This window comes from Eleutherodactylus coqui, chromosome 13 (assembly GCF_035609145.1).
Source record: "Eleutherodactylus coqui strain aEleCoq1 chromosome 13, aEleCoq1.hap1, whole genome shotgun sequence".
NCBI classification, from domain to species: Eukaryota; Metazoa; Chordata; class Amphibia; order Anura; family Eleutherodactylidae; genus Eleutherodactylus; species Eleutherodactylus coqui.
The window spans coordinates 46056889-46081089 of record NC_089849.1 but is presented as its reverse complement, the minus strand read 5'-3'; the positions used below and the strand labels follow the sequence as shown (position 1 = coordinate 46081089).

General features: G+C 42.7%; 1 protein-coding gene across 2 annotated transcripts in view; it reads right to left on the bottom strand.

Moving 5' to 3' along the window:
- CALCOCO2 (calcium binding and coiled-coil domain 2) overlaps positions 1-24201 on the bottom strand; it is a 56526-nt gene that overhangs the window by 8486 nt on the left and 23839 nt on the right. The window contains exons 6-15 of one of the 2 annotated variants that reach the window (XM_066588036.1): positions 24020-24178; positions 21667-21752; positions 20379-20469; positions 17536-17600; positions 13507-13597; positions 12775-12870; positions 11600-11668; positions 10439-10546; positions 6013-6108; positions 1299-1400 (exon numbers count right to left, since the gene is read on the bottom strand). In XM_066588036.1, the coding sequence (XP_066444133.1) occupies positions 1299-1400; positions 6013-6108; positions 10439-10546; positions 11600-11668; positions 12775-12870; positions 13507-13597; positions 17536-17600; positions 20379-20469; positions 21667-21752; positions 24020-24178 (963 nt within the window). The remainder of the gene's footprint in view (positions 1-1298; positions 1401-6012; positions 6109-10438; positions 10547-11599; positions 11669-12774; positions 12871-13506; positions 13598-17535; positions 17601-20378; positions 20470-21666; positions 21753-24019; positions 24179-24201) is intronic. The other variant, XM_066588037.1, reaches the window with a different exon arrangement.

The following is a 24201-nucleotide window of genomic DNA, read 5'->3' as shown; positions in this document are numbered from 1 at the left end:
AACAGGTTGGTAAACCTTTTTGGATGATCATAGGTTTTCAAAAATCAGGGAACAGATTCCACAAGGTGGTGAACATCTTCCATGGTCAATTCGACCCATGCCCACTGTAGCAGCTCCGTTATTTGGTGCACGTTTTGCAGATAAGTGAGAGCAGATCTTACAGCCCTTTCCAGCATATTCCAAATATGTTCAATACAGTTACAGTCCAGTGAGTGATTTTGGGGGCCAAGGCAGTGTGAAGAATTCATTGTCAGGTTCCTCCAACCACTCCCTAGTAATCCAAGTGCAATGACATGTAGTGTCATCCTATTGAAAGATGAAACTGTGGTTGGGGAAGACTTCTTGAAGATATGGGTACAGATGGTCAACTAACAGGCCCCTGTAGTGTTCATCATTGAAAGATTGTGGTATGATGACCAACAGTCCTAGGTCAAGAAATGAAAACACTCCCCAGACTATAACAACCCTATAACTGGTCTGTAGAACCCAAACAGTGCGCCCATGAAATACAATCTCATACTATTTACATCAGATATGGACCCAGCCACCCATATTGTTCAGCAGGAAAGGGACTTATCACTCCAGACAACCTTCTGCCATGTGTCCAAGGTCCATTGACATCTTTCGTGGGCCGATCTGAGGTGTTGATGACGCGGGATCATCGGGGGCACCCTTGTCAGCCTTTGGCTATTAAACCCCAGTTGACATATGTTATGCCATATGGTCATTATGGAAATTTGTCTCTAACTTCCCCAATGTTGTACTGCCGGCTTAGTTAGTCTACTGTGGCACAACGTTGCTGAGACACCAGACGTGCCACCTGACGCTTGCCTGTAGCATCAACCAAATGTGGCCTGCTGCTGTGTGATTTTATGGTTTGACATCTGTCCATGGCTCAACTAGTCTTGATACACTTGATACCATGGCTTGGAAACAGCCAACAAGTGTGACTATTTCGGATACACTGGCACCACACCCCTGGGCACCAACAATCTGCCCCGCGGTCAAAGTCACTCAAGTCACCACGTTTACCCATGACTACCAAATGTTGTCTTCTACTGCGCAGAGGAGAGGTCAGCATGTTATCTGAGAGCAGATCATGATGCGGCCATCATGTAGTATCAGATTGCGAATCACAAGATGTCACATGCCAGCTGTTCATAATGCAGCGATTGTTTAGTAAATATCAGTATATCATGTTGTATGGCTTCGTTCACGTACCTTATACTATAAAAGCACATGTTATGCCCATCATTATAATACATAGATATGAACCCTATAGAATCATAAACATTCACCTGCTGCTGAGCCAGTCGCACTTCCATGCCGTGCATCGCCTCTTCGGTAGATTTGAGTTGTGTTCTCAATTCTCTCACTATTCTTTCTGCTTCCATCTTGCTCTAAATGAATCGGGCAATTAAAAATCATTCCCCACTGAGTATTCATCTATCTCAAGCCCCAACTTTTCTGCTGCACTGGATTCATGTTAACATTAGCTGGCAGCTAAATCTGCCCCTGGGATGCATATAGCACATCAGCTGCACAGGGGTAATCAAACCGGGGGCGGACAAATCCCAGGAACCTAGGTTTTTGGGTTGCTTTCTATTGATGTCTATAAAGTATTTATGAGCACTAGAAGTTGGCTCTTGGAATAAACTAGTCAGCTCACAAATTCCGTAATATTGCCCGTACTTGCCCTCAAAAGTAGCCAGTCTCTGCCTGCATAGTCCTTCAATGTGCTATTTTTTGACACTATATGCCGACTCCAGTTACCTTATTTCACCTAATGCTTTATGTTGCTGAAGCCGGTGGATGAATGATAATAAATTCCACTGAAATGCATTCTGAACCCAGCCTAATAGTCATATTTTAGACCCTCTTCTCCTAACTATTAGGCCTCATGCATGGATGCATTCGTAGAGGCTTCACATCTTCCCCTAGAAAACAATGTGGAGAATACCTTTGCAGTACGGCATGCAACATGCCATATTCTGTATGAACGCATGAAGACTTCGATATAAAATCAGAGGCACATGAGGTTATAGTATGAGGGCAGCAGTCGATCTCCATACAATCTGAACTAGTGTAGAGTAAGGCCATTTGCATAAGGCCTTGCTAAAACGGAGTCACTGCTGGCCATGGTTATGAATAAAAGAGGACATTTCAGACATTAAGTCTAAAGTTTGTATGGCCAAGGGTTATTGATGCTTGTGTATCCAGGCCATATTTCTGGAATGCCACCCCATCTTTCCTTTCAAAAACATCAGCGACATGGCTACATCAAGGCCTGTTTTTTTTGCAGGACAAGTTGCATTTTTCAATGGTACTATTTAATGTACTATACAAAGTATTGGAATATTTTAAGGAATTCCTAAGTGTGACGAAATGAAAAGAAAAAACACAATTGCATCATTTTTAGAAGCATTTTCTTTTTAGGGCGTTCACAAATGCAGTAAAAATGACATGTTCTCTTTAGTCCAAATTTTTATAGTTTTTTTAATATCCAGTACTACTTACAAAAAAGAGAGGCTTTAAAAAAATTGCCTTCTAATTGTCATTATTTGACGAATCACCATAACTTTTTTTTTTATTTTTCCACTGATTGTGTGAGGGCTGATTTTTTTGAAGGATCACCTGTAGTTTTTATTGGTACAATTTTAGGGTACATACAACTTTTTGATCACTTTTTAATCAGTTTTTTCTTAACCGAAAAAAAAAGCGATTCTGGCATTGCAAAATGTTTTGACAGCATTAACCATGTGGGATTAATTATTGGATTTTTACGTATGCAGCAATACCAAATTATTGTCACACGAGATGCAGGGGGATAAAACAAACCCAGAACTAAATATTGCTTGCCTAACACAGGAGGAAGTGCAGAGTCAGTTAAAGAGGATTAAAAATCGATACATCGCTCAGATAAAATACACTCAAGGATTCTAAGGGAACTAAGTGACATGGTAGCTAGACTGCTATTTCTTATATTTATGGATACTATCAAGACCTGGGTTGTACCACTGGATTGGTGTATTGCCAATGTGGTTCCAATAAACAAAAAGAGGTCCAAAAGAGAGCCTGGTAACTACAGACCGGTAAGTCTCACTTCAATAATTGGAAAAATATTCAAGGGGTTTCTGAGAGACGCTATCCTAAAATACCTCAAGGAAAACATAACTCCTCACCAGCATGGGTTCATGAGGCGTCGATCATGTCAGACCAATCTGATCAGCTTCTATGACGAAGTAAGCTCTAGGCTGGACCTGGGAGAGTCTATTGATCTCATATAACTGGATTTCTGTAAAGGATTTGACACCGTGCCACATAATAGGTTAATATATAAAATGAGGCAGCCCAGTCTGGGGGAAAACTTGTGTATCTGGGTAAAGAACTGGCTCAGAGATAGAAAGCAGAGGGTGGTAATGAATGGTTTGTGCTCGGATTGGGCCACTGTTGCTACTGGGGTGCCACAGAGCTCAGTACTAGGCCCCATTCTGTCCAATATATTTATTAACGACCTGATAGAGGGGCTGCAAAGTAAAATATCAATATTTGCAGAAGATACAAAATTATACAAGATAATTAATACAACAGAGGACAATATGCGGCTACAAAAGAACCTAGATAAGCTGGGGGCTTGGGTAGAAAAATGGCAAATGAAGTTCAATGTTGATAAATGTAAGGTTATGCACATGGGCAGGAGAAACGGATGTCACCAATATACACTAAATGGGGTACTGCTAGGGAAAAGTGATATGGAAAAAGACCTGGGTGCACTAGTTGACTGTAGACTTAGCTGGAACAATCAATGCCAGTCAGCTGCTGCAAAAGCTAATAGAGTCTTGGGGTGCATTAAAAGAGGTATAGGGCGAAAACATTATTCTTCCACTATATAAGGCACTTGTCAGGCCTCACATGGAATACAGTGTACAGTTCTGGACACCGGTGCTCAGGAAAGATGTAACAGTGCTTAAGGGGGTTCAAAGAAGGGCAGCTGAATTAATAAACAAAATGAGAGGACTAGAATACCCAGAGAGGCTAACCCTGGAAAAAAGACGGCTAAGGGGTAACCAAATAACTATGTATAAATACATTAGGGGACAATACAAGGATCTCTCCCATGATCTGTTTATACCCAGGACTATGACGGTAACAAGAGGGCATCCGCTACGTCTAGAAGAAAGCAGGTTTCATCACCAACACAGAAGGGGGTTCTGTACTGTAAGAGCAGTGAGATTGTGGAACTCTCTGCCTGGGGAGGTGGTGATGGCAAAATCCATAGAGGAGTTTAAGCAGGGACTAGAGGTCTTTCTAGAGCGCTATGATCTTACAGGATATAGACATTAGGTGACCAGCGGGTTGTTGATCCGGGTCTTTCAGTCAGGCAGTAACTATCAAAGGTTGATCCAGGGATTATTCTGACGCCTACTATGGAGAGTCGGGAAGGAATTTCCCCCCAAATGGCCAAATTGGCTTCTGCCTCATTGGTGTTTTTTTTGCCTTCCTCTGGATCAACAAGGGTGGAGGGGGTTGACACAGGCTGAACTAGATGGACATTGTCATCATTCAGCCTAAGACCCCCTGCACACGGGCGGAAATTCCGCAGCGGGATTTCCTGCAGAATTTCCGCCCATGCCCGCCTGCATAGGATTGCATTACAAAACGCAATCCTATACAGACAGCAGCGATTTGTCCGTGTGAAAACACGCGCGGAAAAGTAATCGCGGTATGTTCTATTTCTGTGCGGGTCTCTTTGAGACCCGCACAGAAATGTCACTACCAACGCACCGGCTCCGCCCCTAGGTGTGCGCCGGCTGGGCAGCAGCCAGCACATCGCAGAGCGGATGTGAAAGCAGGTGAGCTGCACTGGTCACTGCAGGGGTGCAGGTCGGATCTCGCTGCGAGAATTCTCGCAGCAGGATCCAACCCGGCCATCTGCAGGGGGCCTAACATACTATGTGACTATGTAATTTTTACTTTTTTTATGTGACAACTGGGAAAAGGGGGGCTTTTTAAACTTTTTTTCTTTTTTTCTTTCAATCAATAAAAAAAAAAATCTTTATTTTACTTATTTAGACTTTTTTTTCCCCATTAGGTAACTTGAACTTGGTATTGCAATTTACTGTGTATTAACAGAGTGTCTATTTAAGACATGCCACTGGCATGTCTTAATAGGCAAACAATCATAACTGCCCTGGGGGGCTTTAGGCTGCCATGACACCCAGGCGGCACCCTGCAATTTTATTGTGGAAGAGGGCCATTCAGGACATTTAAATCTCAATCAGTCAGGACATTTAAATGCCGCTGTCAGAGTTGACAGTGGCATTTAAAGTGTTAACAGCGTGATCAGAGTTATCTCCAATCACAGCTGTTGAGGGCAGGTGCCTTAGGCGGCCAACATTCGCCGTGTATTGAGCAGGCTCAGCTCCCAAGCCTGTTCCAAAGACAGCATATTCACGGGGCATGTACAGTATATTGGGAAGCGGTTCTGCATTTATTAAATTTATTAATTTGCAGAGAATACGATCAACTGAGATTTTCCAGTCTTAATAAGAACTTGTCAAGCTCTTTATGCGGTCCTCACAGAAGTCAGCATAAACTAGTGACGGATATGCTAACGCTAGCGGTCTGTCACTTATAGGGTAATGTGCAGTAGATTTAAGAACTTACAGTTTGTTCCTGCAGCTCCTGGCAAGAGATGAGCCCCTGCCAGATGTGTTACTGCAACTGTAGCCAACGGGTACAGCAATGATGACACACAGACATTTGGGGTCCTTCATGCAAATGATTCTGTGACTGATTTAGCAGACACTAAATATATTATATATATATATATATATATATATATATATATATATATATATATATATATATATATATATCCCCCTTCTGACAGATTGAATCAAGAATATGCTCTGCTACTGTAGTGATAGAAATGATGGCCACTGTCTTGGGGTTCATCATTCATGGGAAACATTATATTAATCTACTATCTTCTAAATTAGGTGTAATTACCTGGCATTCATCTTTCATCCTTTTAACCTCCCCCTCCAAATGAGCAATAGTCATATGCAGCATCCCCATTTGTTTCATTTTATTTTCATTTTCAGCCTGGAGAAACGAAGAAAAGAACAGCTTTGTCTTATTACTAGTAAATCAGTGGCATAAATGTGTGCAGGTAGCATCCTCAGTGTTCACACTGGAGCAGAAGTCAGACTACAAGACACATTGTTACATAGGGTTTACAACACCTTTATAATATGTCACCCTAATGGACGTATATGTACACATGTACCCAGGCATAGGCGAGATTTGGTGGCATCACTGGTTCTGCATCTGGCATAGCAAACAGTGCTGGTATCAAACAAATCTATTAGAGTACGTCCACAAGTAGAAAAAAAAATGATGCCAATTTGCCACTGTGGAAAATCCACATCAAAATCTATGCCTTCTTTTGAAAGGGTGAAATCGGCTGTGGATCACAACAAGATTTGCACCAATGGTGTGGACTTTGATGTGGAAATAACGTGGATTTTGTGCGGATTTTCCATTGAGGAATATCTATACAATCTCTGCTACAGAAAATCTGCACCATTTCTGCTACATGTGAACGTACCTTTAGGCTCCTTTTACAGTGGCAGATGCTCTGCCTGGAACAAGCCACAATCAAGGTTTTTGCAAACCGATGGGGGCTCATTAATTCCAATTTACGTTGAGCAATTAGGATTGCTATATATGCCTGGGCTGATATATAGGCTATATATGCCTATATATCATTATTAGTTGTTTGGGCTTAAACAGTTCCATTGCTGTCAGCAGCACATCGCTAATTACCCACAGCGTTGGGCAGCTGACAACAGATGAACTTTGGTGCCCATAAAAGGTGTGATCACCTTGCTAACTAGCATCTGATTTTGCTAGGTGATTGGCAACATATTAGTCAGGAATGCTATCTTTTTTCCTTAGGGAGAGCACTTAGAAGGTGAGTGAGGAGACTTATAAGGCCATTCATGCTCCTCTGGGTAATATGCAAACAAGGGAGATGGGACAATACCTCTGTAGCGCCACATATCAGAAGGTAGAATTCCTGCAAGTCAATGTTAGACTCTTTATACAAGCCTTGTAACAATGACTGGGTATTGTTCCATCTTCATTATTTGCATATTAGCCAGAGGAACATGAATGGCCTTATAAGTGTCCTCACTCACTCACCTGCTAGGTGCTCTCCCTAAGGAGAAAAGATAGCATTCCCAACCTACATCACAGGCCTCTCACTGCCAAGCCAGAAAACTTCTGCACAATGATGAGGGGCAAACACCCTGACACAGCTGTCTGTGTATGGATTCTGGCTTGGCTTTCAATTCTCAGTCATTGTTACAAGGCTTGTATAAAGAGTCCAACATTAACTTGCAGGAATGCTACCTTTGAATAGGTGGCACTGCAGAGGTATTGTTCCATCTCCCTTATTGGCAACACATTCACATGGGCAGATGATCAGGTGGACAAACATTTGTTGGCAATCATCTGCTCATGTTAGACTGGGTTCACATCATCCTTGCAGATTCTGTTCTGAGCATTCTTTGTTGAATTCCGTTAAAATCTTGGATGAAATCCGAAGCATGCTGCACTACTACATCTAGGAAAATGCCGGACAGCATGACAGCAGCTGAATAGACGCCATTATAGCCAAAGGAGTCTTTTCGGAGGCATTTGTTTCGTTGATAATTCAGATAGGTTCCAGTAAGGAACTCCATTTTCCTGTTCCCACAATGGAAAACACAAGCCACAATGCTGATGTGAAGTATCCTAAAAGGCCCTTTAGCAATTCTGTCAGCCTCTCTGCTGTTGAGAATTCCCTTTTGTTCTAAGGGACGCTCTGAAAAACAAGCTGATCACAGTGTGTTTCTCTTGCAGTACCTCTACAGGGCAAATGAAGCATTGCATAGTGGCCATTGACACCACTGCACATATGTGCCAAGTCCTCCAGAGGCTCACATGAGCATATATGGCAGTGTGCATACAGCCAGTACACAATGACATTGCCATGAACTATCTTGGCATGTAAGAGTGTGTAATATATGCTATTATAGAGAACGCTGTGATTTTTCTTGTACGTGTATTTTGCGCCAGTCAGGTGAGCAGCAACATGACAAGACCCGTGTGTGGAATACACTATCCCAACACGCTCGTGCGAGTCCGGCTAAAGAGGAGCCCTTTGTAACAACTTTGTACTTGGCTACTTGAATCCTTAAATCCTTGAATCCTTAAAGCTGAAAAAAGTCTGATTGATAGAGGCTCACGGCTGACAAACCACCTGAGAACCTGGCCCCCTTTTCTTGTCACTGTGAGCTTGCAACACCCATCCATGGTGACATGGAGAGAATGGAGTGGTGGCTGAACAAGTGCAGTGCTTCTCCATTTATTTCAATGAGCCTGATGGAAATAGTCAAGTACAAGCGCTCGGCTATCTCCAGTAGTCCCAGTGAAGATGAATGGAGCAGCACGGTATATATACAACCTCTGCTCCATTTAATCTCCTTCTCACTGCAGGGGTTGCAGTGACCCCGCAGTGTAAAGGACAAGGGACCCCATTTTTTAGATCACTGGGGGTTTCAGTGGTGGAGACCTTAGTAATCTTGCCACAGCAACTTTAACCCCTTAGTGACAGCCCTATCGTAAAACTACATCCTGCTGTTGCAGGACGTGTATGGAGGGAGGTAGCGGCGCTATCTCCCTCCATACAGCGCGAGCATCAGCTGTTTATTACAGCTGACACCCGCGGGCAATAGCTGCGCTCGGCCGATCGCGGCTATTAACCCTTTAAATGCCGCTGTCAATTCTGACAGCGGCATTTAAATCCCCCGAACGCCCCCCCCCCCCCCCGCGGTGAGATCGGGGGATCCGTGCAGGTGTCATGGCAGCCGGGGGCCTAATGAATGGCCCCAGGGCTGCCTTAGCAGACTGCCTATCAAGCCATCCACACAGGGTGGCTTGAAAGACTGCATGTAAAAAATCAGTATGACGTAATGCTATAACACAGTGAACATCGTCTGAAAAAAAAAAAAAAAGAACGCCAGAAATACACTTTTTTAGTTACCCTGTCTCCCAGAAAAAACGCAATAAAAAGCGATCAAAAAGTCTGCATGAACTACAATAAGGCCTTAGTCACACGGGCGTTTTTTCACGCGATTTGCGGATCGCATGACGGATGCGCATCCGCAAATCGCGTGACCGGTGCGCGCAAGTCGCTCGCAAATCGCCCGAAAATCTGCTCCTAGCCGCGTTTCATTAGAAACGGGCCGGAGCTGTCCAGCGCATTGCATTCAATGGAGACGGCAATAGAGCCGGCTCCATTTAAAGCAATGCGCTGCGGGCGAGCCCGGGATGAATTGTCGGGAAGGGCTTAATAATAATAATAATAATAATAATCTTTATTTGTATAGCGCCAACTTATTCCGCAGCGCTTAAATATATAAGCCCTTCCCTGCAATTCATCCATAAAAAATATATATTTACTCACCTTCTCCCGGCAGCCGGAACTCCGCGCGGCCGTCCTGCAGTGGGTGTGAAGGGGGTGTGAGTCAGACCTGCCCCCTGATTGGCTCAGCGCTGAGCCAATCAGAGGCATGTCTCACTCACACCCATTCATGAATTCATGAATGGATGTGAGTCAAACCTGCCCCTGATTGGCTCAGCGCTGAGAGGCAGCAGTCACTCACCCATTCATGAATTCATGAATGGGTGTGTGAGTGAAACCTGCCTCTGATTGGTCAGGGCTGTGACCAATCAGAGGCAGATCATTCAGCAGGCGGGGATTTTAAAGCCCCGCCGGCTGAATAGTGCCGAGTAGCAGTTCAGGAGAACTGACAGCGGCCGCAGCTGGACTCCGGCTGCAGCGGAAAGCTGAGTATACAATTTTTTTTTATTTTAACACATTTTAGGATGAATTGCAGGGAAGGGCTTATATATTTAAGCCCTTCCCGACAATTCACCCCGTGCACGCCGGCAGCCTATTGCTTTCAATGGAGCGGCTGTATTGCCGGCTCCATTGAATTCAATGGGCAAACATCGTTCTTCTCTGCCACAGCTGTTACAACTGTGGCAGAGAAGAATGATTTGTCTTCTATATGTTCTCAATGGGGTCGGCGCTGCTGCCGCCGGCCCCATTGAGCGCATATACAGAAAAGAACAGGAATCGCAGATCGCAGATAGGTGCGATCTGCGATTTCTGTTCTATAATTTATCGGACGAGCGCATAAAAAGCGCTCATGTGTCCGATACCATTGCAAAGCAATGGTTTTATAAAATCGCCGGACGCATCCGCATGCGCAAATCGCGGCTAAAAACGCCCGTCTGACTAAGGCCTAAGGGTGTATAATACTGACTATATCCAATACCAATTCCTTTCTTTATTGGGGCAGCTATGCATGACGTTATTTACCTTAAGTAGTTCCACCTGCTTGGACAAATCGGTCTTCGTCTCTTCTGTCGATCTAAGCTTTTCAGTCTTCTGCTTCATATTGCTTTCCAGATCAAGAACCTTCTTTAGCTAGTAAGAGAAGAAAATATCTTAAAGCAAGTACTTTACATGTTAGTTCCTCAGGCAGATCTCCAATAAGTCCTGATTTAGAATGGTCATTTCCAAATATACTTACTTAGAAAGTTGTAATCTGAATGGCATCAATGATTTGATTGACACATCTACTGTAAGTTATTAGGTATATACTGTACTTTGGAATGTCCAACAATGCTAAAAACAGTGGAATTACTAACACATTAGATGGTCAGCCAGTCCCAGCACTAGTCTAATGTGTATGGCCAGCTCAAGTATTGCTCCATTTTAAGAGACTGGATTATGTCATTTCCAAGTCCATTTACTGCTTTGGTGGGGATGGGTTTTCTTAAAAGAGTTGTTTGAGGTTAGAAAAACAGGATCAGCCAATTTTTAAAAATAGCACCTTCCTTGTCCATGGGATGCAACTGGTACTGCACCACAACTCGGGACACTTAAATGGAAGATAAGCTACAACATCAGACATCATAGCGCAAAGACTAAGGGCTGCTCTTTGCAGAAAAAGAACAGACCATTTTTCTAATCTCAAACAAAACTTTTAAGGGTTCCGAACAAGTCTTATATGGATGGATGTGTATATGGACAAGTTATCAAACTATTAACGACCACTTGTCTGTCTGTCTGTCTATGTGTGTCTGTGTGTGTGTGTGTGTGTGTGTGTGTGTGATTCTTATGCTCCACCCCTGGTGATGTCATCACTCAACCCCCTGGTGACGTCGTTGAAGGTCCTAACCAACAGAAGAACAACACAGTTAGGGCTCGGCAGTCCTGACAGAACACACTGACCTACCTCCACCACAGAAATCTGATGGGCTGAAGGACCTGTGGTGATGTCACTACTGTGGGAGGAGCCAAACAGTGTTTACCTTGTGTGGTAATCAAGCTACTGTGTGTGATGGGCCACCAGAAACACTGGTGCTATAATTTCCTAATAATTACTAGTCTATGACATATCTAACTGATCTTCTGTGGTGACATCTAGTCTTCACAGGATGACTACGTATGGACAGTGCTCAGATCCAACTTTACCTCTTTATCCAGTGATTGCTTTAGAGTCTCTTTCTGTTTCTTCTCTCTTTCCAGTGCGCATGCCTGCAACTTGTATGGGAGATCACAGTTAGCACCGATTGAACTAATCTTGAGAGGTTTCTAAAATTGTACTTTTATTTACAAGCCCATCTATGTGATCAGGATTCAGAAAACATTTTGGAAGTGCATCAAGATTCTACATTCTCTGGAGTACTACATAGGGTATAATGTGTAGCAGAAATGAGCAGTGGAGAGGTGAGTTCTGTAGCTAAAAACACAGGGACTCTCTCTCCTCTCTGCTTTCTATAGGTATCAATGAGCATGGTGACTCATCCCTCTCCCCCATTCCTGTTCTAATTTCTACAAATTCAAAGCAGGCAGTGGACAACAAGTTTGGAAGCAGTGAACCCCCTAGTAGCCAACATTTTTAAGTAAACAAAGTAAATTGAACTTTTCCTGCTTATCACACTGGCTATCATATAGGCACAGGTTGTTTAAAAAAATAATAACCATTTAAACATACCTAGAAGGTATGAACAAATTATACCCAATAATATATTGGAAAGTGGATGAAATACAGAATATTTCTGTTGACAAGTCCTTTTGAGACGTCAATGGGAGGTCAGCAACACCCTTGAAGTCCAATTCAGAGGCATGTACAGCACAAAGTTACAGTACCCATACATATTACACAGGTATTGGATGAACACTAGTTCAACTGACAACTATCTCACACGTCCTACCCACACACAGATGCATGCTTGGCTCGGCGGAGTGCACATGTGTCATACGTAGTAAATGGAGAAAACCACTACCAGTTTTGGGGGGTATTTTCCTCTCATCAGTGTGCAATAGGTTGCTGGCTTAGCTTGGTGCAAAGCCTATAGGCATGCGTCAGGAAGGGTATGGTTCTTCCTATAGAGAGCAACTAGAAGGTGAGAGAAGACTTATAAGGTCGTGCATGCTTCTCTGGAAAATATGCAAATGGAAAGCACCACCTATTAGAAGGTAACTACTACTTACGCTTTTGCCATTTTGAAATTCGCTTTCCAAGATGCCAAGCTTGCCAATAATACAGACACACTCTATTAGATATGTACCATGTACTATATCCACAAATTTATATGCCACCCACCTCATACATACTATATAACAAACCCATGAATAATGCTTACTTCAAGTTCTGCTTTCAGCTTAACAGTCTCTTCTTTACACTGATTAGCAGTAGAAGTCAAGTTCTCCATCACCTTCTGCTTGGCCAGGTCTTCACTCTGTCAGATGAAAAAATACGCCCATATAAACTCCAAACTAAAAAAGGAGTGCAGATTTGAGGGCATAGCATGAAATTGGCTGCAAAGTCCATATCATTATTTGCAGCATTTTGCCTTGATTTCAGTCTCTAACCTGTGCACATGGTCTAATAAGTAAGAGATCTGAACATCCCCACACAAATCATGTTCGTACATAGCTACTTGTGTGACTGCTGGGCCTGGTAATCTGGGCTGTGGGGTTAAACAGGTTCCTGTGGCTAAGTCATCCTTGTTGATTGTCAAGTAATTGTTGATTGGCTGGGGTGTGCCACTGGGTGGGGAGCTGAAGCAAGTAGCTCCGACTTCGCTGTAGTGGCCACTGCTGGTAATTGTAGGCATGATTTATTGATTTTCATGGGAGCCGCAACCGCAATTATCAGCATTGTCTACTACAAAGAGGCCAGAGACGACTTCTTCTGTTCCATCCCCCGTGTTTTGGCACTGACAGCAGGCACCTGAAGAGCTGATCGGCTATGGTTCACAGCCGACTCTTACCTACCAAATGTCATGCAGTTGTCATGGGGTTCTTCATCATAGGATTTCAAAGGGAAGTTTGTTTGGGTGGTCTCTGCAGTTATAATCGTATCTGACACCCACCTGAAATTGATTCTTTTCAGCCACTGACTTCTCCAGGGATTTTTCCAACTCTTCCCTCTCTGACAAAAACCGCAGCTCTTTTTCTCTGTACCTACAAGGGATAGAAGGATAGTGAAAATATCTGATCAGACTTAGGTCCAATGTCAACGGACAGATTTTATTTGCGGAATCCGCATGGAAGATCCGAAATTCAAAGTGCCCATAGGGAAGCATTGGCTCCTACAACGGAAGCATGCGGATTTGATTTGTGGACCATTTGGTGCGGAAAACAAATCGCAGCATGCTCCATTTAATTGCGGATTCCATGCGGATGAGCTTAATAGAAGTAAATCCGCGTACAGAATCCGTGGGTGCTGTGGACATGATGGCTTTACATGTTAGATAGCTGTAGGCCATCGTGTCCGAAACCCTTATACACATACACACTTAATTCACATGAGCGTACATGTACGATAAATGTAAAGAGGGGAGAAAGCCACTGCCACCTCAGGCAGGGGCTTATCTCCCGAGAACGAAAGGGTCGGCATGTTAAAATCCAACAGCTGCACCATTATCTCCCCGACATTTGCAGTCAGAGGAGAGTTGGGGAGCCCCATACACATTTGATGATCAGCTGGACCTGCCAAAATTAATGGTTTGGCCGATATACATCTAAGGTCTATAGTCACTTTTAGGCTCTGTTCATATTGTATTTTGTCTATAAGCCGTCCTCATGATTTACCTCTGTTATATACCAGTGTCATACATCAGGCATTGGCCACAATGCAAAAACGTATACTGCACATTTTAACTTATTATTTTCTTTACAGTGACTAAGCATAAAAGAAAGCACAGTAAAAAAACAAAAAAAAACCCTATATGTTATGGTATACGACCCCAATGGAGGCCAAAAGGATAATTGTTTGAGCTCCTTTTCTCAACTGGAGACCTATGACTATGTTCATCACATGTGCAGGATACTTTCCCAGATCCATTCACTAAATGCGGTGTGAACCTAGCCGAACAAGGACATATATACATGAACTACACTCAAATTTGGTAAAAATAAAAATAGTTTGGTACCGTGTTAGCCAGTAGAACAAAATGTGATTGTTCTCAGTAAGAGAAACCAAGTAATCTTGTAGATGTGATACTTTTTAATGGTTAACAAAAAGAATCTCCATTGGAGGGGTGTATATATACCAATATGTCTTTTTGGTACTCGTGGGTTATTATCGGTCACTGCTTTTTTAAGGTTCTATCGACGCTATCTTGTAGGCTATTGACGCGTTTACGTCACCTGAATAATATTAGAAAATATTCATGTTTTGGAGAAATAAAGAGTTTAAGAAATAAATAGTGTTTTTTCACGCATATGTATTGGCGAAACATTTGTGAAATTAATATAAAAAGTGCTGCCCGATAACCCACAAGTACTGATTATTTTTACTGTCCTTTCCTTTGCTAATGAACAGTAAGAAACCCCTCCAACATCCAACAGTTGGGAAAATTCTAACTAGGGGTGAGGTCTCCCAGTCGATGTCAGAGATTGGTAGACAGTTCTACGAAATGTTTGCTGGAAGTCACTTCCTCCAAAGAAGGGAAGGAATACCCGGTATTAGATGGCATATCTGTATATATTTTATTTACCATTTGAAATTGAAATTCAATTTATATCTTTTTTTTGTGTAATTCCATCATCTTCAGAGCGGGCTCACATGAGCAAAATTTTACCGCGTATTACGCTGAATGGAGTCTATAAAAGTACATTGATCACACTAGCGTTTTTATATTGCATACAATAAGTGCATAAAAATGAACCCAGCATGTCCCATTTTACCGTCTATTACATGCGTACTGCCATATTGTTCTCTATTGGCGTGTAATAAACACTGTACATATGCAATTACGTTGCGTATGTGCAGCCTTTATACACAACGCCACTGAGAGACAGAGCGGGGGGGGGAAACAAATGGTTCAGACTGCGCTTGACAGCATGCGTGAGATACGCTGCCATGTGCAGTGATAGCCTGCCTGCTCATCGCCGGCTCCCACAGGGGTAAAACGCTGCAGTATACACACCGCGTTTAACGCATACACTTGTGTGAGCCTATCTTTATCTTTAGATACTGTGTGAAGAGCACATATGGATGTGTTAAAAATGCTAGAAATGTAGAGCTCTAAGGCCGGTTGCTCCAAGGTTTTGATCTGAGAGCAACAAGAATTGATCAAAGATCAAATAGCAAAACTTTGCAGCAACGCGGTTTAGTCCGTGACCTTCAAACCTAAGTTCAATTTTGTTCCACCGATTCTGTCAGATCAAACTAGTTGAACTTGGGTTCCATTTAGACCTGCCGATTTATCGTTTGAACGAACAAACGACTTCAGAGTTGGCTTGAGCAGGCTGTTTATACAGCAGATACATGGTTGTCTCGTTCAAAACAATAAATCATTCAGTCGTTCTCAATGTGAACAACTGAACAATGGTTATTTAAACCAATATTATTGAACGAGCCAACGATCATTTTTCTGCCGGCACAGGATGAACGATGTACGAAAAGCAAACGATTTATGGTTGACTGCGTTTACACTGAATGATTGGTTCATTTTTGCTCGTTTGAACTATTTTTTTGAACAATACCCTGTAAAAAGAACTTTAGTTTAGCAGCTGAAATTTAAGATGGTGGGCCTGGTTGATCGTCTGATAGGCTTTTCCTGGGTGGTGAAATTGCACCCAGATTTGATTTTGGTAGCAGTCATGTTTTTACTATCGCTATGAATGCTGGGAAAATCACAATGAATGCTGGGAATATCATCTGACTACACTTACCAATCACTGTGCATGATACATTAATTCTAGGTTCAACTTTTGATCGCAGATCAAGTGAACTTGGTTTTGAAAATCTTAGATCAAAAAGTGTTGGTGCAAGTTCAACAGCCGATGGCAGTTTAGCTAAGTCTGGATCAACAAACACTGCTGGTGCAACCCCTAATGTTCTAGTGATGAATGCATGGGTGATTAAGAGCCAAGTTTTGTCATGGCTATTCCTGGCTAACTGAAATACTATTAAGGACCTTTCACGAGAGCATAATATTTCTGCCAGGACGCTGCGGAATTCTGCATCAAAATACACAAGCTGATTTAAGCCACTTTCATTGCGCACTGAGCCATGTGGATTTTAGTGTAGAATTTACTGCGACTTGCAGTGCGGAATATTCCACCCATGAGAAAGGTCACTAGGGAGACGATTACAAAGCAGCATTTCTCATCTGCAGAAAGTAGACGGAGAAAATGCATTTGTCGTAGGGCGGGTTGAGCCAACCGTGCTGTTGATCCATGTTTAGTTCAACTGCAATCAGCTGTTGAACTTGGTTTAAGGAAAATGTGTTGATTAGCAAAATCAAGTTTATTTGATCTGAGATCAAAGGTTCCACCTGGAAGAAATATATTACACATGGTGATTGGTAACTGAAGTCAACTGATCTTCCCAGCATTCATAGCAATAGTAAAAACAAGGCTGCTAAAAGCAGCCAATGTGGGTGTAATTTCAAGGAGGTTCTAATAGAAATATTACCAGCTGAATCCACCATCTTGGATTTCGCTAGTTGAACTTAGATCAACGAATTGGAACTCCCAAAATCAGGAGATCAAACCGAACCTAGATTTGAACCAAGATCACAGGCTAACCCTGTTGGTGCAACATTTTTCTACTTTATCTAAGATCAACTCTTGTTGAGCTCAGATTAAAACTTTGGTGCAATGGGCCCACAGTGATTGAACTGTGAAATCCAGGTGTTGGCTGCAATCAGTAGGTTTTCCTGTGTTTTGCAAGGGAGAAAAGTTGCTGTAATAGCACCATAAAATGGAAGTGGACTCAAATATGCTTATGGAAGCGACCTAATGCTCCATAAGGTTGGAAATTAAAGAATCTTCCCAAAACTTTATAGTAGTATAAGAGTAGTACAGAATAATACAGGCTATATTGGCTATTATAGTATTGGTACAAATGAGGAACATTAAAGAAAAAACTATATCAGTTATACACATACAGTCTCAGCTCTGACTCCAGTTTCTCTGTTTGCTCTTCAAGGATCTTCATGTGGATCTGCAGTTTCTGTAAATATAACATATAAATGTGTAGTAACTAGGTCATCAATATCAGAAGGGGAGAGGCGCGACTTGAGGCAACCCTGCTAATCAGCTGAGTGAATGCGACTAAGCTGTAGTACCAGATACAGCCACTACAGAACATATGGAGCTGTGCCTGGTAAACAATGAAAAGATATTCTGTGTTCGGTGGAGTTCTGCGGCACCCTTCAATCACTGATCAGCAGGGGTGCTATAAGTTGTACCTCTACTCTTCTGATATGATCTATACCAGTGTTTCTCAACTCCAGTCCTCAGGACCCCCCAACAGGTCATGTTTTCAGGATCTCCTATAGTAAGAACACCTGTGGCAATGTCTGAGGCGCTGACAATAATTACATCACCTGTGCAATACTGAGGAAATCCTGAAAACATGACCTGTTGGGGGGTCCCGAGGACTGGAGTTGAGAAACACTGAACAAAGATAGGCCAATATTTTAGTCATGGAAAATCCCATTAACCAGTCATGCACCTGTGTGATCATCATGAGATGATCTTGAAGTCATCTACTTAAAGCTGCCATTTACTAACAGCAAGCAGAGATTTTGAAAAGCATGACGAATATATACATAATACACATTGAAACACTGCATGATCGAAAAAATGATGACTATTATAGAATGAAACTGGAGTACCACTTTAATCTAGAGTGCCAGCTTGACATAAAGCCACACATCGCACAAGTGTCTCCATTATGTCAAAACTGCTGCCATTAGGAGCACTCCAAGACGGGGGTGTCAAACTCATTTCTACAGGGACACAGAACTATAGTTGCCTTCAAAAGGGACGATTTGTAATTGTAAGACAGTATAATAAGGTTCATATTCACACGAGCGTATCTGCGCAGCATATTACATGTACAATACGCAGTGAATAGAATCCATTGATTTCAATGGGTTTGTTCACATGAGCACATTTTTTTACTCGATGTACGATTACGTGAAAAAATACCCAACATGGTCAATTTTGGTGCGTATAATGCAAAAGGCTAATGAAATAAATCGACCAGGGCAAATATACAGGAAACTTGCCTATTTACTGCGCATTTGTGTACAATTTCAATAGGCCTATCTGCATTCCTTACTGTTTGTGCACATACGCAGTGTAGTTTTGCACACAAACACATGTTGGGGCAGCTGAAAACATGGGCATAAGTGATTTTCAGTCATGCAAAGTGACCAAAATGCGTTTACACCAGTGTGAACAAGCCCTAATAGTAGCCGCAGTAGTAATGGTTTCCCCCATATTGGGCTCACTAGTGATTGTGCCCCCATAGTGGCTCCAGTATTAATAGTGATCCTCATAGTGACCCCAGTAATAATAGTGGTCCCAAGAATTATAGGGTCCCCAATAGTGGCCCTAGCAGTAAATGTGACTTATATAGTTGGCCCTAGTAGTAATAGTGCTTCCCATAGTGATCCTCATAGTAGTTCTAGTAGTAATAGTGACCTCTCTATTGGCCAGGCAGCATAGGTCAATGATCACAGACTGTGTAGTGGCCCAATACATACTTTCCTGGACTCCTCCATAATGTCATACATGTATGTCTTATGTAGATGCTCTGTGCAAAACTGTCTCGTCATTCTGTTTTGTGTATTACACAGCTGCAGCAAATGATGGGTTAATGTCTGCAAAGTGTGAGCTGACTGTCTGTAAATGTATCAATTCTATCCTGTCACATGGTATGAGAAAGTCTATAAATGTGAGTGGTTGAGAGCTGGAAAGAGTTCCATGTCTTCTGGAGTTGGGAGGTCCTGCTATGTGGGGGCATCTTCAGCCCTCATGTAGTGAAGCATGGAAGAGGAGGAGAGATTTCCCGGGTGCCTGCTATTTATGAAGAAGGAGTGAGCCCCCCACAGAGAGAGCAAGAGCGAGTGAACGAGCGAACGAACGAGTGAGCGTTTAATTCCAAGGCCTAGTATAGAGGCACTCCGTCCTAACTGTTTCACACCCGCGCGTCCTGAAGTCTGGGACCGCCAGGTGGAGGTACTGTACTTCCATTGGTCACACTCCAGCGTCCTGAAGTCTAAGTTCTGCTGTACGGAGGTACGAGTCTTTATTTAGTCACACACAGGCGGCCTGAAGTCTGGATCTGCCATGAGGAGGTACTTTGTCTTATCTAATTCCTACACTTTCCAAGCCTGTCATTTGTGCCTTGTATTGCTGAAGTTTCAAGTAAAGTGATTTCCAGGCCCTGAACATTCCCGGGGACCTGAGGTACTATACTACTGTCTGTGGCCTAGTTATTTCCCCGCCGATGTTCATGCCGGTAGGTGCTGGAATAGTGGCATCACCCGTGACAACTCCTTCACTTGTCCTACTGTTTTTTGGGCATCCCCATGCCGGGGGGTGTCCAGAAGAGGCCCAGCGCTGCCCTGGCCTTGGCTGTGTGCGTCCCTCCGGGAGGGAGCGTGGTAAGTGCTGTCGTAACAAGCCAGCTTCTTGCCCTCCCAGCTCCTCAGTGTAAGCCCTGTGTATGGGGTCACCCTATGGGGCACTGTAACTGCACTGCAGATCACACAAAAAAGACATCTCATGTTTTTGATGTGGATTCCACATCAAATAGAAAACATGTGTGGAATCTACCTAAGGAAAGTATAGCTAAACACACAGATTTCTGATGTGGATTTCGGAAGTGCAAATGTACTCTAATTCTTACACGCTTCAAACCTTCATCATGAGGAGCGACTATATAAACGTTGTACAAATGTGAAATACTTTGGATCTTTAGTTTGTTTGCTCTGACCTCAAAGTGATTCTTTTCTACCAGCAGGTTATCCTTTGATCGCTCCATCTCCTTCATTTCTGAGAGCAATTTTTCCTCTTGACTCCTTTGCCTGTAAGGATTGAGAAGATTGTGAACTGAGAAAAGGGGAAGGGATTTGTTATTTGTATAGCACCAACTTATTCCGCAGCACTTTCAGGTAATTTATTTATTACCTCCCAGCAAGCTGGGTACTCATTTTATCAACCTCGGAAAGATTGGAAGGCTGAGTCAACCTTGAGCCAGCTACCTGAACCAGGCGGGGATTGAACTCGCAACCTTCAGGTTGTGAGTGAGAGCTTAGGACTGCATACTGCTGCCATAACACTCTGCGCCAATACAAGTCTGTCTCGTGTAAAGGTGGCCATACTAGATAGAAGTAGGGTGATGGTTGATCAACTGTTGAAGGAACAATCATCCACTCACAGCTATAAATGTCAGTCTATATAGGCTGTTAGGGGTATTCAAATTGGCCAGACATGTTGAATGACACCAGGTAATAGATGAATGATTTTTTTTAGGAACATCTTTCAAAGAAAGATCATTCGTGATCGAAAGAACTTTTGTCCAACACTTCAACAAAAATTCCATAAGTGGCCAACTTTTGTCTAGATGATGACAGTCTGTCATTGGTTGGCTAAAATGATTGTACATTGTTACATTTCAGCTGACGAACAATCATTTTGGTTTAATTGTCCATTTTCATCAACTTTAGTCTAATGTGTATGAGCACCTTGACATGTGTTTCTAGCCTGGCATATCCTTATATGGGTCTCCAACCTTGAGGAGCTATGTGCATCTATACATTACATTTCCTAGTGCCATCCAGTATATGAGGCAGGCCCAGGGTTGAACGAACCCACTCTCGTTGTAGGCATAGGCTAAAGGGAGACCCATTCAGTTCAACTTGCTTATTAACGGAAATAACAGCATCTCTTCGAACCGTTCACATGGAAGATGCAAGTAGTGGGTGGCCCGGATGAACTGATCGGAAGGTTTATCCGGACAATCTTCTCCGTACCGCTTTCTCTATCAATGCCAAACTTTACTTCAATGCATCTCTGTAGCAGTTTGTAAAAGCAAAGTCGTTGCTCCCCCTTCTACGTAGTATAGGCAGAGTTAAATCGTACAGCGCCATCATTATGCCGCTTCTGCTACTTCCTTTCTCCAGTACTCTGGGTCACCCACTAATACTCTTAAAGTTCCATTGCACACAAAATTACTTTTCCAAAACCATATAAACGAGCGTCTCCATTATATTGACACTTACATTTGCAGGTCAACGTTCAATGACTGAATGGTACTTTTCACCCTTTCGATTTCATCCTCCTGATTCTTGGTTTGGACTGTCAGCTCCTTCAGTATGTAAAGAATAATTAATTACATTATTTTATTTGTTGAGGAGGTAAAATCAATGTTGTACTCATGAACATCATTAAATCTGTTAGGAAAAGGGATTTTCTAATTAGTTGTCTGCAAACTAATAATTTCCAAAAAAGCAATGTTCTAGAGAATACTGGGTCACCCTCCACTATCACCGAGCTGCCCCCTTCACAAAAAGAGGATGACAGGTGTAATTGTAAAGGCTACATCTAGTTAATTGTTTAATAATCCAACAGTAGAATGGTCTTGGGTTTCCTGACATGTGATGCTTGTAAATGAAGATCAGTGGTAACTCAGCTCAGTAGGAGTTGATTTACAGGTAAATCTATGAATTATATACTCCACTTACATAATCCAGTCTCTGTTTTCCCCTACTTGTTATACTAACTTAATCCAGTTATGTTACAGTAACAAATTAGTGTAGTCTCTGGAAGACTTGACATGCATTACACGGATAACTTATTGATTGCAATGGAAACTGTGCAATGCTTTTTTTCACCTGTGGAGGTGCTGCCAGGTTGCTTCACAGAATCCAGATGATCACTAGGAGTTCCAGCGGCAGGACTGTGTATGATTGGCTTCTAATGAAAAGGCTTCTTATTACCATATTTTTCGCTCTATAAGACACACTTTTTTCCCCTTCAAAGTGTGGTGGGTGGTGGGGAGGGAGTCAGTGTGTCTTATATAACAAACATGCCAAAATTCAGACCCGGATGGCAGATGTGTGCTAACACAGCTCCTGCCCGGTCTGCTCTATAGCAGGGGGGGTGGGGGGGGGAGAGCCGCCCGTATTTATAGCTGATTGGTGGAGGCGGGGGAGCAGCAGCAGTTCCCACCAGCGCTCACCAATCAGCTGTACATACGGGCAACTCTCCTTCCATCCTTATTACACAGCTGCCGGATGGGTCCTATCCATAGCAGGGAAGGAGAGCCGCCCATACGTACAGCTGATTGGTGAGCACTGGTGGGAACTGCTGCCGCTCCCCTGCCTCCACCAAACAGCTGTATGTATGGGCAGCTCTCCTCACCTACTATGGAGTGGACAAGGATGGCAGCTGTATGGCGAGGAGAACCAGTGAGCTTCACTGACTTGTGGCGCAGTAGTCAGTCTACTGCTCCACCAATCAAATGTACAATGCTGTGCTCCTGTCACAACACAAATCCGAAGAGAAATGATACATATTGTGCTGCAATGCCGCCCCACTAATTTCTGGATTCAATTGTCTTCAGGAGGCTGCAATCAGACCAACAGAATTGTAAAGGGCCATTTACATGCAACGATTATTGCTGAAAATTTGCTCAAAAGCCATCGTTTGAACGATAATTGTTGTGTGTAAATGCTTCATCTTTCACTTTTCAGCTAAATGATAATTTTTAGGTGAGCATAAAATAAATTGCTCAGCAGAAGAGAAGATAACACAGACTGCATGAGGAGTTTGCTGTCCATGGTGCTGTATTCTTCACAGGAGCGCTGATTACATTGTATTCAGCTTGCAGCCCTGTGGCAGAACAAAGGAGCTGAATGCATTTATATGCAAATGAAGATCATAAGCTGCTAATGGACATTAGTGTCCATTAGGAGTTTATGCAAAATGATTGAACGATTGTCTTTGCTTGTAAATAGGCCTTTAGGTATGTATATAGTTGTGAGTGTGTGTGACTATATCTATGGTATATAAAATGTATGTAAATGTAAAACTCTTCAATGCATGCAAGTATAAAGCTATGTATGTATTTATGCATGTGTAAGGGAGCGTTCATAGAGTGATTTTTCACCATGCTGTGGGGTTCTGTCTTGAGTTTCTGTCCCATGTGCAGAAAATATCATTGTGATGGAACCCCCGAACAGAACCATTCATTTGTATTGGTGAAACAAGCATAACTTTAGTGTCCGTTCAACAAGAGTTCCATTGTAAGAAGTACATCAAAGTGGTGCTCATTTCACTAACAACAGTGAATAGTTTCAATTGGAATCAATGATCTGTCCATGTAATGAATGGACATACTGGGTCCTTATTATATGAGATCTTCATTCCGAGGCGGTACTACCGCTTTTTATCCCTCCTGTAATACCTCCCTCACTGCCTGGCCTAGGGGAGTTCAAAATATATATTTCTTCTTTTTTCCCTCCTCTAAAACCTGGGTGCGTCTTATCATCAGATGCGTCCAATGGAGCGAAAAATATGGTAATTCTCAGTTGGATGAACCGATATTGTTGGCATTGGCACATGAAAAATTACCATATTTTCTGTTTCCAGCCTTTGCATCTTCTCTGTAGCGTTCAGCAACTCATCCTGGAGACTTTGGATCCTCCCAGAATGGGTCTGGTTTTCATTTTGCAGAGAGGACACTTTTTCTTGCAGTACTGAATTCTCCTCCGTCACCTTCTCCAATGCTTTCTACAAGGGACATTGCAAAGTAG